This window comes from Lissotriton vulgaris, chromosome 5, assembly GCF_964263255.1.
Source record: "Lissotriton vulgaris chromosome 5, aLisVul1.2, whole genome shotgun sequence".
Lineage (NCBI taxonomy): Eukaryota > Metazoa > Chordata > Amphibia > Caudata > Salamandridae > Lissotriton > Lissotriton vulgaris.
The window spans coordinates 1,868,238,208-1,868,256,990 of record NC_141693.1 but is presented as its reverse complement, the minus strand read 5'-3'; the positions used below and the strand labels follow the sequence as shown (position 1 = coordinate 1,868,256,990).

The window sequence follows — 18,783 nt, the reverse complement described above, 5'->3', positions numbered from 1 at the left end:
TATAGGCACCTGGAAAAAAGCCGGTCTGCTGAAGTTGCAGTATTTCACAAGAAGACCTGGGTCAGATGGGCCACATACCGTGGCATAGACCGGTCTCTTCTGGCGCCGTTGGTTTCTCGAGACCCTATTGATAGGCTGGTGGTGAGCAATTCATCGATATAGGGAAATTGTGTTGTGCAGAGGTAACGGAGCAAGATTGCACTACGTACGTATAATGTTGTGTAAATGATGTGTGGTGCGTAGTTGGGGGTGGGGGGAGGGAATTTTGGGTCTGCTGTTTTGCAGACACCACTGGGGAGATTATTAGGTGCCTTGCAATTGTACAATGTATCTTTACATGCTTCGATGCTCGCTCGGTTTGCCCATTTGGTACCTTGAAAATCAATAAAATGTGTTAAAAAAGAAATGCAATGAATCATTGTAAGTGGCTTAACAGTTCTGAGCCACCTGGCCAGAACGGTCACTTTATCTCTCCTGGATGGGCCACAACAAATTGAGAGCCAGTCCCTGGGACCACTTAGGTCCCGGGAGACCATTACCTGTCTGATCCAGCAGTCTCAGGGTCATTGCGGTGTTTTTATTCCTTATCGCAATCCAGCAAAGAAGTGGTCCTGATGTTGGAAATGTAGGATGCTGAAAATGCGGTGAGTTTTCCTGGGGCCACCCTTGGATCCATGAGCACAAGGTTCCAGTGTAGGCCAGTGTAGGTCCAGTTGCCACTGGTCAACTGGTTTATCAGTTCCATGCAGGTAAATAAATCTTCTTGTCTGATGCCCAGAGTCCATTCTGACTTTGACTTTGGTCACAGTCCGACGACCTTGGTGCACCTCGTGACGGTCAAGACTCCGCCTCCCAGGCTATACTTTGGCATCCAGCAGCAGGCAGATGTTCCAGGATAGCTAGGCTACCAAGGGTGTAGGCTTTTTTAGCTTTGTAGTCCTGATGCTCAACAGGGGGCTAGTCACCTAGCCTCTGGAGACACTTAGTCTGTCCTGGCCCAAGTGGAGTCCTTTACCTGGAATGGGCACAGCAGGCACAGTCCTCTTTGGGAGTCCCTTGGGTGCAGCCAGTGTAGTCTAGCCTTTAGTGTAGTATCTTGCTGTGTACAGGCAGCAGCAGGGCAGTCTTTCTTTAGCCTTCTTTTCAGTCCAGTAGTGATCGGAGGACTGAGGGCCAAGGGTGCCACTTTTATGCCATCTGCGTGTTTGAGAAGGGGAAGAATTACTAACTAATTGTCCAACAGTTCCCAAAGGGCAACTCTTCCACCTTTACATCACTGTTTTGGGGTTTGGGTAAAAACAAACCCTGAGTACCCTTTTCTGCCTAAATCCAAGATGGCTCAGGTCTTCTTCCCCTTTGGAGAGGCCTGGGCACACTACCAGGATGTACACAGCAAAATGTGCCACTCCTAAAAACCCATTCTACAATAGGTATTCCCTCTCTGGAGGAGATGCCAGCCTGTCACCTACAAAAAGGAGTAGGCAGGCTAAGGTGTAATCACCATTTGCTTCACTGAAGCAGCAGCCTCTTTGAAGCTGGGATCCAGAGCACACTATACGTATTCAAATGCAATTTTTATCTTCAAGTATTCATACATATGGGATAGATCAGACCAAACGTAAGTTTTCAAAAGTTTTATTCGTCAACAGTGTTCACCTCTAGGGAATCACTGTACCTGTCACTCTATCCTACACGTGTTTCATCACAGCATGTGGCTGTGACTCTTCAGGGCTGATCTTAATGATCGAGGCGCGTTGTCGGGTGACCGGTGATAATTCCGACCCGGTCCTTATCGGGTGGTTTTTGTTAAAACGATCACGGCACCAGTGGTTTTCCGGTTGCAGTCAGCAAAAAAGTTGAATGTAGGGTTTCACAGCGAATTAATCAATATTGGTATTTGGGTCGTTTGTAGCCCGTGGTCAAGCCTGGTGCAGCTTCGGTTTCCAAGTCCAGGGAGCACTTCACACTTCCCTGCAGGGGAGTAGCCTGTTGTCTCGTGGGTTAAAATGTTGTCTCGGGGGACAACAGCTGCAGATGGTCAGGAAGGGTTACCAAAGGTTTTATGCAACAAAATGGTGACTTTCTAATGTCAGCTCCCAATTAAAAGTTACCTTGAATACGACCCTAGCAATAAGTAGGTTTTAACATAACAATTAATTTGATAGCTTGTAATATAATCTTTGGTGATCCCTAATGGATGTTAGCACTTAGTACGGTTGCTAGTGTAACTGTATGTTAGCAAATCGGGCCACAGGCCTTACTACAGTACAAATTACAATTTCAAGTTTTCATTGTAAGGGCTAGTTACAAACAAGAGGAACATGGCCTTTTTAATATATACCACCCAGCCATGTGGGTTACCAAGGCCTTCCTTAGGGGGTAATTTATTAATACTAAAAAGGAAAGTTTTCACTTGGCAAGAGGGTTCATTATGCCATGTCGAGTTGGCAGTTTGAGAGCTGTCCGATTAGGCTGTAGTGGCAGACCTACAGTCATGTTTTCACCTTGGCTACTGTAGTGTGGGCACAATATAGTGCTACAGTCATTAGCGACATAATAGATTACTAGCCGTGGGTACCTCTTGTACCATACACTAGAGAGTTCCAGGTAAGTTAAATAAGCCAACTGGGTATTTGCCAATTGTACACAATACTGAGGGGTCAGAGCACAAGCACTGGGGTCTGGTGCACTACAGATTAGAAAAACCAGCAGCATTAGTCCAAACCTCTGGGGTGTGGAGGGTGAACATACAAAAAGAGGCACTTTCCTACAGCCACTCAGGCAGCAACCCAGTTGAATCAACTCCAATTGACATTATTCCAAAGTCGAGCTATTACAAGAAATCAAATGATCAAAATTAGTCAGATATGTACAGTACATGCGCTGTTTTGAAACAGGTGGAGGTCAAATCAGTTGAGATAGTAGAGCAGTACCAAGACTTTTCTGAGGCTATACAAAATAAGAAGTCCTAGGAATAAAATACATAAAAGGGAAGGATGTTTCAAAGTCAGCACAATGGATAAAAGGGCAAAATATTTCATTATACCAGTGTAAATAAGTTTTATTTATTCTGTATCTTCTGGCAACAATTGGTGAAAACAACCTTGAAAGTTGGAAGTAACCTTTTTCAATGCATCACAAAGTGTGTCCGATAGAGTGCCAGGCTTCCATTCCTCCTACCCACCCCACCCAACCTGGATAAGCAGTCTATAAAAAAAGACCAAGAAAGGACTTTACCAAATATATGGGAACTTAAGTATCAGACGCTCTCAAAGACCAAAAACAAAATTGAAAGCAAATTATCAAAATCCTCCAAAAAAGGCATCTCGTCAGGGGATCATGGAAATCCATCATCGTCATCTTCCGCCATTTCTTTTGCAAATTCTAAATCTTGCTGTTCACGCTCTCTGCGTTCCTGAAAATGAAAATAAATGTGTCTTCAAGTTAGAAAGATAAAGACATACCTGCCAAAAGCCCCCAGCCAACTGTCCCCATGAATTGCATTAAACAGAGGGATTGCTGTCACCAATTAAGGGAATACTCCTTCTGAGCTTCAGAATCAGAACTACTTCAATGTCAGAATGCATTCAAGGTGCTATAGCTGCCATTACCTGCAGATCTCATACACAAAACAGCAGGTGATGGAAAGCCACAACAATGTCTGCCTGGATTGCAAACCCAGTCATATGCTGTGTATAGCTACTTCATTTGGATAGTTTCACTGCTGCCCTTGCTTCCGCCTTTAAACATGTATATAAAAGCTAAGTTCACCTAAAACTAAAGTAAATGATACAACCATTCAGAATATTACATATTAAGCCTACTCAATTAACATGATATACATTTCTATACATTCATACTGATTATATGTTGATAAGAACTCTGGGTCTATTCAGAGAACTACATATAAACCAATGGACTCAAGTTTGCATGGAGCAGAAGATGTAGGTCAGCATTCTATCTTCTGAGGTTGAGAAATTGAGTATTATAGAATAGAGATTTATTCGGCTACAAAAATATAAAACATCTACTTTTGTAATACATGACACATATACATAATGAATTTAAAAACTGCACCAACATCCTAATACAGTACACCTCAGTTGAATTTTAGGCCATTTGTGGACTTGAGAAGAGGTGGAAATGTAATTAGAGGTAATTGCTACACTCTTATGGATGAGCTAACATCATGGCATTAGGTAACCCACATTTCTCTCAACCCAAGAGACACAGATGTGTATTGTGCCCAAACCTACCCCATACACTCCTGCACATGTATAGACAGAAACAAATATTAAAGCATCACAACTTTTCTTGAAATAGCAACTTATTCGTTTGGCAGACGTATTGATTAATTTTATGTATTCAGTGCTTCTGTACTTGGTTAATGAAGTTGTGCCAGAAAAAAGAGAGAAACAATACACAAAAGATAGGGTAAGCCTATCTCTGTTGAGGAGCTCTGTGTGCTACATACATTTTTTACTAGAGACCTTTCCTAATTCCTTTGTACTGGGAGAACAGATCAATACTAGCGTTCATCAGAAAACATGAGCCATGAAGAAACAATCTCTTAAAAAAATCAAAACCAACCCTTTCGCCATAAACTCTATTATTTATCCTGTATTCATAATCCTGCATTTTTAAAGGACCTAAAATTCCTTCTAATCAAGGTTTATGACCCCCACATAAAAAGCGTATCTGTGCAATAACCCCTTTAAATAATTTTTCAATGACAGCGTGTGAGTATCCTGGCTAGGGCACAGGAGAAACATGGACAGGGTAGGCTTATCTTCTGTACCGCCATACTGGAATAATACCACTCTTTCTCCACTCCAGAAGCTTGCCAGTGGTTAATGACTACAAACAGTCTGGATTCCAATGCAACATCAAGAAAGGGGAGATAGCATCGCTAAATAGAGAGATAATTCCGGGATCCTTTGTTAATCGTGCATCCAGAAGGAAGTATTGAAAGATATGTCTGGCCTGTGATCTATTGAACACGCTCTCGTGTTATTTAAGGTTCAGTGTCCCACTGCCCAGCATTGCATTCAACAGGCCCAATCACCAAGAACGTTGAAGAGCCTTTTTTCCCATCTCTGCAGAACATAACACTCTTTTAGCAGTTCCAACACCTATGTCTGCAAGTATGCAGACAAATAAACAACTCTCTCTCAGAGAATTTTAGCTTGCAGAGTTCCTAGGAGGAAAGAGAACTTCCACCTCGCAGATCTGGAGTATGTCTTGAGGGATCAATTCTTAAGAAATCATTCGCCCACAATTGGCTGTTCTTTACCAACACAAAAAAACGATTCCTTTTTATAAAAGACCCTTGGACTGGTTAGTAAAATTATTGTCTTAATTCAGAGTGTATTATTCTGTTATGCTTTTCCCAACTTAACTTTTTCTTGGTATTGACATAACATGAAATAAAACATCTATTAAGCACATGTTCATCCTGAAAATGTTAATTGTGCTATATAAAAGGTTTTATTGCTGGCCATTTGAATTATTTTATTGCCCTGTGGAGGACAAAAGTCTGATTGGACATGCTCAGATTCAAACTTGTGATCATGGGATCAAAAAGATCTCTACTGCAGGGGATGCATTAATCCACGGAGCACAAATATGCAGCATATTTAGGAACTATATTTTGATATTTTTATATCGACCTTTCACTGGATGAAAGTTAGCTCTACCATAAAAAACTGAGCTGGTTGAATCCTGTATTCCTCCTCTGCTCTGGTGAGATTGGCTCAAGCATACATCGAGCCTTTAGTCCACTTCTTTCTATCAAAAGCTCACTTTAAGGAACCGTAGAAGCGCACCAACATGTGTTAAGACTGTTGTGAACGCTCTGTTAGAGTGCATTAGGGAATGATGGAAGCTAAGCTTGATTGCCATAAGGCTTACTTTTGTTTCTCTACGTCGCTCTAGCTTTAGTGTACTATGGGAGCTCAGCCGAACTGCACTATCCCCATAGCTCCTATTCCACCTCTACTTTGCCTAGGACTTTTCACATCTGGGTCTAGCCACTGCCCGGATACCAAGACACCTCGTTATTTAGATCTAATAGGTTCAACATTTTATTTGCAAAGATCTATGAAATAAAAGACATGTGCATGTTTAAAGCAAGCGCAACTAGAGTGAAAGAGGATGGAAGTTGTCTCATGCTTGACTGGTTGCCATTATCACACACCCACCAACAATCAACCTGCATCCTTTCCCCCCAGAGAAGTAGTGCTCAGCAGCACCAACTTACCTCAGCAGATTCTAGGTCTTTGTTGTAGGATTTTGGAGGGAATCTCATTGCCTGTAGGAAAGAAAAATGTTGTTGTGTAATACTGAGCTATCTGTACAACATGCAAAAGGATGGATTAGTTTAAATTAATCTGCATGAACCCCGAGATATGCTGCAATAGAAGCACAGTAAGGATGTGGAAGAGGCCAGGCACTGGGTGAAATGGTCCCGAACAGAGAAGGGACTTGCTGTGTGAATGCAGAAACTGGAACAAAGGAGTAATCAGTGTGCAAGTAGTGGGAATGTCAGTAGACATGAACAGGGTGGTGGGGTGAGCAGGATACAGAGGAGTGTATAAAGAGCCTTATTTTGTGGATCATATGCTTAAAGACTTTTCTTTTTTATAACCTTAATGCTCAAGTCTTAGCTCTACGCCTATGCCACAATTAACTCTCCATTATATTCCTGCCTGTACTGCTCCCCTTGCTGAGGACCCTTGCTCGCCTGTATCTTTTGTTCCCTCTGTCTCTCTGCGTCCAGACCAGAGGAGTTAGTCTTCATTTATGGCTGAATGTAATCTATAGGAAATCACAGGTGAGAGTTTGGGGGCCATGCGAATGTAAAGCTAGGGCCTCTGCAACCACAATTACTCACTATAGTGTCAAACCACCATTTGTAAACCTGGTTAACAAAGACAAGGGCCGCTTAAAAGCCATTTATGTGGGAGGTTTTCATCATGAGATTAAGTCATCACAGACACTTCTTAATTCTAGGTAAGACAAGAAAGCAAATAGCTTTTGAGGCAAAAACCCTAGAGCTTGGTTGTTATTTGGTTGAGGTTTTTCATTATCCGTCTACTGATTTTCAGAGCGTCACCTGAAGGAAGGTGAGGTCAAGACTGTCATCTCAGGTTAGTGCTAGTGTTACTGAGGCAGGGGTCCACTTCCTGAATTAGATTAGAGAGTTAATGGTAACTATCTCTTGTGGGTGTACTAAACTGCTACATGCTTGGAGCAAAAAGGTACTTCTTGCCCTAGTGCTTCTGCCAAACTATATTGAATGCAGTTTTTTTCTTCGTGGATTTACGCAGCAAAGGGAAAGCATAAGGATAACACAGGAGTACCAAATAACCACAATCCATATGAAACAGTTTTTGTTAAGGGGAGGCTGCTTACTGCTCGGTAGAGATGCAGCCTTAACAAGTGCATCACTCAGTTTTTTGTTCTCTTTGCAAAGAGCAGAAGAAAAAGGAGGAGTTGAGTGTATGGGCAGGTGCAGAGGAATGGGAACAGGAATAAATGCAGAGGGGCATGGGTTCCGAGGTGCTACCATTACCTTGACAGACATGTTGTGGATATCCAGACAGAAGGCGATTCTCTGGTGGAAGGCAAGCTGGGGTTCACGTGTAGAATAGATGTCTATCATTTCCTTGGACTGCACATAACCCTTTTCATGGTTAATGCTGGCTTCAATAACTCCATCACGAATAGCCTGAAACACCACAGTGGATACAGTAAGAAAGCTTCACACACCAGACTACCAGAATGATTTAAAGTCAGCCTGTTCAGATTTTGCTAATTTCAGCCCCCAAACATTGCAAAGTACTGTCGCTCCTTTACATCACCACCTCTTTCCCATCGTACCCATCACATCTCATTTGCACTACGGACCAGGCAGGGAAATCTAGATGCCACTCCTCATCTCTCCTCCCCGAAGAACTAGAGACTGAATCCTGCCCGAGCAATTCTCACTTGCCAAGCAAACACCAACACCACTTTCACCCATCAAAAATCGGTAAGGGAATCAATCCTTGCTCCTATAACTCGACAACTATAAAGATGTCATTTTCCTTGCACAAAAATCAAAGAGCAAAAGAACCCCTTAAGTGTGACTTAGCACCTACTAGAAGCCGGACCACGTAGCTCAACCACCAATGTACGAAAGGGTCCTGACCTATTGAACTTGTACACCTTTAGATGCTCTCCTAAAGACAAGCTACCTTCACTCAGCATACTGAGAAAATCTCTTCTCGTAACAATCTCTACTCTCACAAATCCTTAGGCATCGGCTCACCCTGCCGTAGTATAAGTGAAGAAGGTACCTTTCTCCCCATTGTCGCTGACTTGCCCAACAGATGCCATATCTTCCTCACTTTAACAATTGCTAAAGAATTGTCACATTATGATACCACACTCGGGCCATAAAAACCTCTCTCAAGAACATGAAAATGAAGCCACTCCATCAACCTTGGTTTTTCACTGGCCACATTGGAAAAATGATAGTAGCCATGCTCTGCTCTTAACACCGTCCTCATTACAGGCATATGATCCAGATTTCTCGCAAAGGCCAATAGGAGTTTCTTGCCTAACCAGTAAATACAAAAAAACTTCACAAATAAGTCCATACTTTTTAAAGATGAAGGGTTGGTTTCATTAATGCACTGTAGAGACCTTCTAACTCTAAATCTCATTAGACTCCCATTGACGGGCAAAAACATATCTTTTTGATCTGCTCATATAATTGTTTGCACATCTGTGAGAAGAGATGGAGGGTCAGACTGGACGCAACCAATAAAACCAGTGATTAAAGTGCAAAAATAATAATAAATAAGCACCAGGGATTCATGTGTTGCCCAGGAGGCTACTGAAAATGGCACTACCAACTGGAACTGGCATTGCTGCCATATTCTAGTATAAACACTACCTAGTAAGCATCACACTCCTCTAAATGTGGCAGTTTGGACGTTTCCAGGACACCAAATGCTGCAAAAATGCCCTGGGCATTACTTTTTATATGTATACTTAATTGTTAAACTGACGTGCTCTGCTCCAAATACAGACAGCATGTCCATCATGTGGTTGACAGTCATAAATAAGTTCATATGTTAACAATTAAGTGCCGTGCAGAGTGCCGGCAAACACCAACCAAAGAGGAATGCACAAGCTTAGTCAATGGAGGGTTGTCCTGTAAGATGGGCTATTGATACATAAGCGGAGTTTAGGCCATGATTTGTCCACTTTCTCGGAACATCGTAAATGCTCCCAGCTGAACGATACTTCAGATCCATATACTGGTCAACATCCACTCAACAGATGACCAGCAGTGTGCGAGAGAAGACTCACTCCGTTATCCCTCGTGCTCGCTCTTACCCAAAGAGGACATACATCTATGCAGGTTTCCCTCACTCCGGCTGCACATGTTACCGCCAGTCACCCACACACTAATAAATTACTGGCCACAGTACGGACTCACTTTTGCAACTATAAATTCGGCATCCTCAGGACTGTCCAGTTGTAATTTTTGGGCGATGTCGGCCAATGAGATGCGGGAATATGAAAGGCTGATCATTCTGACACCTAGCAGAAGAAAGAATGGCACTATGACCATAGGAAAACATACTACAGATACAAATGGCTACTCCGCTACCGAATGACTGAACGGAGACACATTATCATCCAGCAAGTGAGCAGTGACAGAGGTAGGGGGGTTTGCAAACAGAGCAGCCAGGTCAGCAAGTGAGTAGATACAGATAGCAGCAAATGATACAGAAAGGAGCTTACCCAGAAAGTCAGTGCAGAAGCAGATCAGCAAATCAGCAAAAGAGCAGTACAGATTAAGGGTAGGGAGAGTCGCCAAAAGCAAGCGTACACAGAGGGAGTCTCAGCCAGGAGCGGCCTGTGCAGGTAAGAGCGGTGGGTGGGGGGGGGACTAGACAGAAGAAAACGAGAGAAAATTAAAGATTTAATTTTCTCTCATAGTTGTCGAGTTCCCTCTCTATCCGCCTCACCGCCCTTACCTGCACGGGCCGCTCCTGGACTTAGTGAGAGAACAGGTAACTCAGCCACTGAATAAGTGAACGCAGAAGCATGTTGGCAGAAAGTCAGCCTAGACTTCTGACAGAGCACCCCTACAAGCGTATCCACTACAGAACTCTCCTACAGATCACATTCACTATTCCCCTACCCCTACCCTCCCACTCATATATATTTCCCAATTGCCAAAACTCTGTATTTAAGACACACTATTGTGAAATGGAAAAAGAATTCACATAAAAACAGCACATGAAATGTTATTTGATACTTGTATGCACTGCAGTATTAATGAAATAACCAGAGCAAAGCAGGTCCTAACGGACCTTTACTTGCATACTTCTAACATGTAAATGACCAGAGCAGGAAATGCTCTGTTACGAATGGCACACAACAAATCCTGTAAAGTGGCTTCCAACTCTTAAATGTCGCTGACAGTACAGTGAACTAGGCTGCAAATAGTGACTTGATACATGGACCAAACCAACTGCCTTCGGTGCACTAAATTTACACCCACCTGTTTTGATGACATTATGCCTCAGTCGGATGATGAGGGTGTAGGTACCATCTGTCTGGAATTTGTCGCTAAACTGGTCGAGGGCCTGATTAAACTTAGACAGGTTTCCGGTCCTGACAGCTGTGGGCGACACAAAGACTGTATAAAGCATATGAAAAGTATGGAGAGAGCATGGACAGAACAAGTAGCAAAGTCCAGTGTATTGCCTATGGGATTGCCTTGGTTGTTCATGCACAAGCTCTCATCCAAAAAATCAGAATAGTTCAACGTCACCCTGGCCATAAAGAAATAACTATTCAGAGTGAGGTAATCACATGCTGCTTCAGATACAAATTAAATTTTTATATACAGCCCTTCCAGACACAATTAGTAGTTCTGCACACCTTGTGCATCTGCAACTGCTTGTGAAGGTACTCTCATGGAAAGCAGACAGCAATCAGCTTCTACACCGGCTGGGTTTTGCAGCCAGTGGAGGCACAGCAGCTGTTTACTACCTTTTATTCCTTTCACTGATAGAGTTGAGTGTAAATGGTAGATCAAACCTCACCTTACAGGGACAGTCACCCACAAACTCAGTGTAATAATTGCAGTTACTCCCCGATGACAGCACTTCCCCACAGCCCTAGTGTACGCCCTTCGGTAGAACACAATTCCTGGTGTCAGTAGTTTCCTGCAATTCAGCATGTCCTAAATGATGAAGTATTTTTGAATTAATTTTATAATATAATCCCAGGGATGAATACTTCTCAGAGATCACAGTATATCCACAACATGATCCCCTGTCCCTGTTGTTACTTGTCCATCAGAGTTACACAATGCATTTTATTGTTTGTTTTTAAACACTTAAGACCCCTAGACAATGTAGTTCCTGTATAGTTCCTGTATAGAAATCGCTGGTGTTAAATGTTCAAACAATCCTCTTTTTCACTTGAAGATCTAGTTTTAGCAATTCTAAAAACGAATAGGTAATTTGTAAAGCAAAGTTTTAATCAAACTTTAATGCTGGCAGTTTGATATTGGCTACAGATGTGCATGATTTTACATATTTCTGCTCATGTGAGCTTAATTCGGAATATCCTTTAAAATACGAAAGATCCCATGTGTATACAACTAGGTGCACACAAGCCAGTAACTGATATCTAATATCATACGTATTACTGAAACTCATTTTCTATCTGCCATATTTTCCGTAAGCTGCAACGAGCAATACTAAATGGCATTTTTCCAGGACTTCAATTTTTTGTTTTTATATAGCACTCTCCAATGCAACTAGGTACCAAAGCACGGTCTGTGAAAGTAAAGTAACAGCTAATCGGAGGCCTAATCTTCAAACAGAAGAGTTGTTAGATACTTTATACATGTTATTGCCGCCTTTTTATTGTAATGCTACTACTTATTCAATGTTTGATTTAGATATATTGATTGTTCTTTTTTGAAATGGTTAATGGCATGCATTTGATTGCTTGTTGTTATTGTGAATTTGGATTTGTTGAGCGCTTAATACCGAGAGGTCTCTAAGCGCTGCAAGAAAAACAGCGATGGATCCAGGCAGTTAGGCGACAGTTATGCCCAAGCTTCTATGAAAAGAAAGGTTTTTAGTTGCTTTCTGAAAGGAAGAAGGCGGCTTTCCCCGCTTAATCCTTCTGTGACCAAGCTGGATGAGGTGCCAGACACGTAGATGCCCTGTGTGGTTATGCGTTAACCGAGCTATTCCCACGTACCTTCCTTTTAAGTCAAATGCGAATAAAGGCATGTTAAAAAACTGATTTGCAAGGATGTTGCTTTTAATGGAAGGACCTACTGTAAAATGTGGCTTTTCTTGCCACAAAATATCTAAATGGGTGTCCTGTGTTCCTGGAAGGAGAACCAGCACAACAGTAACATTTTACAATGTAGCTTAGTTCACAGAAGTACCTCTTCACTTTTTTCCTAAACTTTAGAAGGAAGGTGCAATTCAGGACACAGGCCCTAAATATATTGCATTTATTCTTTTACTCTGCATGTTTACCTACATAACTAATGCTTTTCAGGTACTGGTTAGCACAACATAAAACTACAAAATAAAATAAATCTGTTTAGTGTCACAGCCCAAATAGTAGTTATCCTCCAGGGGATCTACACTGATAGGCATAAGCAGTGATTATTCCTAGCCAAGAGAAGGATCCCATGGCACTTCAAAAAAAATCCACTCTTCAATTCGAGAAAAAAAAACTATTTTAAATACAAAAAGTAAAGGTTTTGGAAGCCTAATTCTACGTTACTCACCAAGTTCTATCCATTTTCTTTAAAAAAGAAGCCTTTTTTTTAACAACCTTTTTTAAAGGAAAATTGTAAGAAGATTCCTGCGCACTAGAAAACTGATTCACAACATAGTCTTGATGTAAACTGTTGCCATTTTATCTTTTTTCTTGCTGAACAAAATATACAACTCAGTTGCTCACATAAAACGGCTTCTAACAAAAACTGATAAACTAGCCATTGTTTATAGTTTTGCTGAAAGGAAGCTAACTGCTTCCTGATTTCCTTCTTCCTCTATCGGTATTCTGCCAGTGTACTAGTTTAGATCTTACCAGCAGAAGGCAGCAACACACAAAGCACAGGGCTCTGAAGCAGATCTATGTTGCCAACCCTGAAACCTGGAGGTAAACTGCAGATCTAGGTTACAGAATGAAAAATGTTCCTATTACAGAAAATGTAAGAGGATGGCAGCCTGGGCATTCAAATAGTAGGCACAGAGACTTACCCTGAGTGAGCAGGAAATACGGCATTAGGGATCGCTTCAGGGAAGGCTGCCGGAACTGTAGGCGATCGGGGATCTCACCCAGCAGTAACTCCACCACGATGAGCAGCTTGTGGACCTGTCCAAAGTACAATGACCAAATGTAAACTCAATCACAAGGTGCCCAGAGCTCAAACTGTTAAGGCAAAGTTGATTCTGGCACGCATGTCAGAATGAAATAAAAAATAATAAAAAAAATGTTTTATATCAGTATTGCTTCCCTGTGGGCTAGAAAACTTAGAACCACAAGAGAGCTCTTCCAACAATCAACATCACATTTAATAGAAATTACCCCAATGGGAAGGCAGTAAGTGGCAAACTGATTCAACCAGCTTCCTACAGCATCAAACACTGAATCAGCACTCATGTCAGATTTAGATCAGTAGTGTACAGTGTGCTTCCGAGGACAACAGAAAGTGTTGGATCCACACCACTGTGTGTGTTCTGGCACTGCAGTGCAGATGGCAGAATTAAAAAATTGTATTGCGCTTGATTTCAGTCGAAAAAGACACTTATTCACTGGTGCAACAGCGGGAGTGCGGTTGTGGGAAGGCAGTGTTATGGGCATGCCTTATAAAGGAGTCTGTGCACTTAAGCACTTTTGGGCAGCAATGTGCCGCAAAATGGAATTGCAATGTGTTTCTAACTAGTAATCCGGATTTGCAATACTATACAACAACATATGAAAGTGCACAAACACAATTTCAGGGAAAGCGCATGGCGATAAAACATCTGTGTTGCCCACAATAAATATCATACTAAAAAGTACGTACAGCACCCCATTACAGGCCCTCCATTTGATCTGCCAAATCTTATGCAGTTCGGCACAAAAATAACCTTGAAATATTATTTTCCATTTGAACTTCATATGCCCCACTTGCCATTAAAGCTAGCTCCAGAAATCCAGGGGATAAAACTGAAATCTCGGTTACATGCTTTAAACAAAAATAAGAAAGATTAACATGGCATTAAAAAGACAGGGTGCTAAGAAAGCCGTAATGCTAGTCTTAAAGAGAACAGTTACCAAAAGCGACCCACACCCCAGTAAATACATGAACCTGATCAAAAACGGATGGATTCTGTAGGAGTCAAACTGTCACAGAATGTACGAGGGCTAAAAGAATACACTTTTTTAGTTTGTTAAAAGTAGTATGGTCACAAAAGTACATACATCTTTGACACTGCCATGCTCCTAACCTAATTACACATTGTCTGGATATACACCTGCTTTTAATATACACTGCGCTATGCCGGCTGCCACGGTCTAGTGATGCAGACTCTTGCACAATAAGCTGCAATCAAATTCTCCTTGTAACCAAGTAAGCTGCTAATGGGGTGCCTAAAATTCAGTCTACATACAGTACCATGCAACCAAATCTGTAGCCAGAATACATTTCTGTACAACCAAACTGAAAATAGCATTGCTCTGCGCCTACTGGAAACAGTGACTGCCGCTGACAAATATGCCTCCTGCAGCAACTTCACCATCAGTGCCAGCCAGCCCAACTGGTGATAACAAAAACGAAATGGGCTCTTCACTACATGTAAGAGTGTTCAGCAAGATTGTGCAACTGTGCAAGCCAACACATGTGATGTGACGTGATGTGAAAGGCATTTGTAAAGTGCAGCGTACACTATACAGTTTCTTGGCGCTGAGGTAGGGGACGGAAAGCAACTGCCTGAGGGGTGAGAGGGAGACGATGGTGAAGGCAAGAGTGAGGGTGAAGAGGGAAAGGGGGAACTAGGAAGAGAAGGAAATTTGATTTAGTTGTACACCGAGCGGAATAGGTGAGTCTTGAGGAGGGATCTGAAGTTGGTGTAAGGCGAAGCCGATCTTATGTCCAGGGGGAGGGTGTTCCAGAGAGATGGGGCTAGGAACGAGAATCTTAGGCCGCCCCATTTCTTGCGCTTGACTTTGGGGACTTTGAGAAGAGCCAAGTGAGCAAGGATGAACACAGCACACACTAGGACTAATTTGAGACTAGACTGCTCTATAGAGTTTTTAGGCTGGAGGAATCCAGAAAAGATTGAGAGAAGTAGAGTGAAAGGGTCACCATCATTTATCCTTTTAACTTGGGAGAGACAGAACATGGAGCGCCCATGGAGACGGCACCATCTACGTAAAAAGACAATTGTTTCAAAATGCGATTGTTGTGACAATAAGGCCAAAAGTCCATCTTATTAGATGTGCCTGTGTCCCGATGATTACCTTTCTTGGCTCTGTTAAACTGCAACTGGCTAGAGCTCACCCAGAAAAATAAACATGCTGTTTGGTGCCCCCCTGATTTTAACTTCAATACTGGTTACTGTATAACTAAGTATGCGAAGATGATGGGTGTGGAGCTAAAAAGAAACTTAATCTGACCAGCTGAACTTTGAGAGGAAGAATATACAAACAAACCAACATGAATGCCAATGCTCCTGAAACTATCTACTAGCTGGTGGATCACCAGTAAGCTGTCTTACACATTGAAGGCTGGTAAAAGGATTCTCCCCCCTTCAGTTGTCCCACTAACTGAACTAAACCCAAACATTCAAGCACTCCTGTTCTGTTACACTTGTGAGATGACCTATCCCTACCCCAATATAGCATAGCACCAGTTGGGGACTGCACCAAGGTATCTGTCAGTGGGACTAATCAGGAGAAGAAATGCAAAGTTAGGGTATATTTATTCCACTCTCAACCAAATAATACCGACTTAGTGTTGTAAGCTTTGGAGAAAATGGTCAATATCCACCCCTCAGAATAAACCATTTCTGGATTCTCTTGCCCCTGCTAATAACTTCTCCAGATTTGACCAAATCTGCTCTACCAAGCCAAAGGTTTCGAAAAACACTGCTATTAAGATGAGCCACTTGTAGAACTCCACCACTGTCCACACCCTATAAAGTCCAGTTTCCACCCAGGCACAGTGAGGCAGCCTGCTCTTAATAGCTGGTAGTCTCCGACGGATGAGGTGGCACTGTAACAAATTTCCATTGATCCGTTGATTTTGACACGGGGCAGGAGATCCTGTTTCCCGTAGTTTTAGAGACCAAGTCAAGGTGGTGGCGGGTTGGATCAAGCCTTGCTTCTAGTCCACTAAGGACACACAATTTCCCTGGGGGAAGTTTCAAAGTGCCCTGTTACCTATCCTACTTTGTTGTATTACATTTAGAGACAACAAACAGTACTTTTGCATTGAGAGGTGAACAGTATTCATTTTAACAGCAAAAGATATGAGATCCTAATTTATTTGGTAATTTTCTTTCCCACAGGTGAATTATGAAGGTGTCTACTCACTGTCTGCTTGAATCCGACTGCAGTGTGCTGAGGGGCCTTTCTCAAGGCATTGGTTAAGGTCCTCCTCGCTTCAGAATATTCCAGCTGGATGGATTTAATGCGACCTGAAACCGAATAATGAATACATGGTGCTTTATTCAAAATAAAAAAAATTAAATGCACAGAAGGTGTAGGAACACTTTACAATAGCTCTCAGCTTTTCTAGTGTTCCACCACTACTCAGTCTCACTTAGTAATAGTCAATTCGAAAAGGTCCCCTCTCTGTCTAGGGTTCACTGGGAATGCCACCACTGCAATTGATCTATTGAAGCCCCTATATTGCTAATGCCTATAAATGCACCCAATGTTTTGACTAATTTATGTGTTACTGGGTTGAGTTAGGACACTTGAAATGCTTTCTGAATTGAAGAGGGTGGGATCTATTTTAGAATAAGTTTGAAAAAGATGAAAATGAAAGTCAACGTTTCTGAGGGCACTGCACAGATTTAAGAAATTCTGTAAACTGCTGGCACTGAAAAGAGGTAATCCCTTGCTACAATAAAAGGAAATTCTCAGTTCTGCTACGAGGGTTTTCAGGAAGTAATGATAGAGGTACAAGGGTGTAAAGAAGCGTAAGCATAGGCCTACAGCTCATATTCACCAAGACCACAACAACACAACAAGCAGGAGTAAACTAGTTTGGATATTTTTTAGAGGAATGAAGAGGTCCAGGAGCACTTTTAGAGGCAGCTCACAAGTTGCTCTTGAAGGCAGCTCGTTGCCTAAGACTCCCTGAGTGAAATGCAGATATCTTTAATAACTCAATGTTTAAGAGAAGCATAGAAATGCCAGGATCAAGAATAAAAACCATTCTGAAAAAACAACTCACACCCACCAGAAGACTTCATCCAATTTGTGAGCATTTCTTGCACAAGATCCACTTTTTTACTTAATAAATTCAATACTGCTCTCAACTTCATGCCAATTATGGATTGCGAAAAAAAGGGTTTTGTTTTATTTGAAATTTCTCAGACCTTACTTAACAAGTGAATTCACTACGCACGAGGTGACTTTCAACACAGGACAGACCGATTTCCAAACTCACTAAAACGAGCACGATTAACAGTAACAAACTATAGGCTTAGAAAGTCATACACCTGCTTTAAATATAAATATTGCAGCATGGAACTGGAATACATTTGATGTTTTACGGTTGTACAAGATTAACTTATAGGGGCAGGGTGAGGGGTGTTTTCATTTTGGTCCATGGCACCTGTCCCTAATACACGATATCGAGACTTTATTAAATGCTTATTTAGTAGCAATGGTGCTATTATATAGAATTCTGCACACGTTGCACCCAATACACTACTTTAATTTGGTGCTTTATCAAAACTTGGATAGCTTTCTAAAAAGCTGTACACATTCACATTCACTATCCCAGAGGATTCGGCAAGCCGGAAGAAATAGGCAAGCCTTTTCTTAATCCCGCCAAACGGAGGAAGCGGTCTATGGTGCTGATCGGACAACAAGCAGGCTCCTACAGAATTTTTCTGTGTTAGTTAATATCTTTGATATCAGGCGAATTTAAAAGAATACCTGTTTAACTATTCTTTTGAACAATTAGTTGGTTTTCAAAATGTTACAACCTCTCTTTACTATTAGATGGGACGCTAGACTCAGACGTATGCATGTCATCTAATCTGTGCTAGTCTAAAGGAATGGACGTTTACATCTGTAAAGACCCCATACAAAAACTTTCTGCTTGCAAGTTAATGAAATCCTTTTACTCCAGTCTTTGGCTAAATAGCCAAGCAATCTCGTTAAATAAGTATTAAATAGACATTCTACCAAACATTAATGGAAATATAATTTTCATATAAAAGTAGAGATAACAGTCATTTCTCACATTTGAAAAACACCGAATAGGTGTGGATACCACTTTCCAGAGTAATGCACAGAATGTCCAGATTAAATCCACTGACCTGTATAATATAAGTAACGGGCCCATTCGTTGTTGTTGGCGAGTTCTGGAAATACAGACTTGGAGACTAGCTTTTCTGCCTGGTCGTACAGGTTGTAGTGAAGGTAGTTTCTGAGAAGCAGATTAAGGAGAGTTGCTTGGCCATCTGCATCATGACGGAGAGTGGCTGTCCGCAAACGGGCATGTAGGAAGCT

At 41.8% G+C, this 18,783-nt stretch overlaps 1 protein-coding gene across 1 annotated transcript in view; it reads right to left on the bottom strand.

Annotated features, from left to right (window-relative positions):
* Positions 1-3,035: 3,035 nt before the first annotated feature.
* PSMD3 (proteasome 26S subunit, non-ATPase 3) overlaps positions 3,036-18,783 on the bottom strand; it is a 29,448-nt gene continuing 13,700 nt past the window's right edge. Inside the window, exons 5-12 of the mRNA XM_086924367.1 lie at positions 18,591-18,781; positions 16,627-16,730; positions 13,308-13,422; positions 10,565-10,684; positions 9,491-9,594; positions 7,574-7,729; positions 6,260-6,310; positions 3,036-3,415 (exon numbers count right to left, since the gene is read on the bottom strand). Of these exons, the coding sequence (XP_086780493.1) occupies positions 3,338-3,415; positions 6,260-6,310; positions 7,574-7,729; positions 9,491-9,594; positions 10,565-10,684; positions 13,308-13,422; positions 16,627-16,730; positions 18,591-18,781 (919 nt within the window). The 3' untranslated portion in view covers positions 3,036-3,337. The remainder of the gene's footprint in view (positions 3,416-6,259; positions 6,311-7,573; positions 7,730-9,490; positions 9,595-10,564; positions 10,685-13,307; positions 13,423-16,626; positions 16,731-18,590; positions 18,782-18,783) is intronic.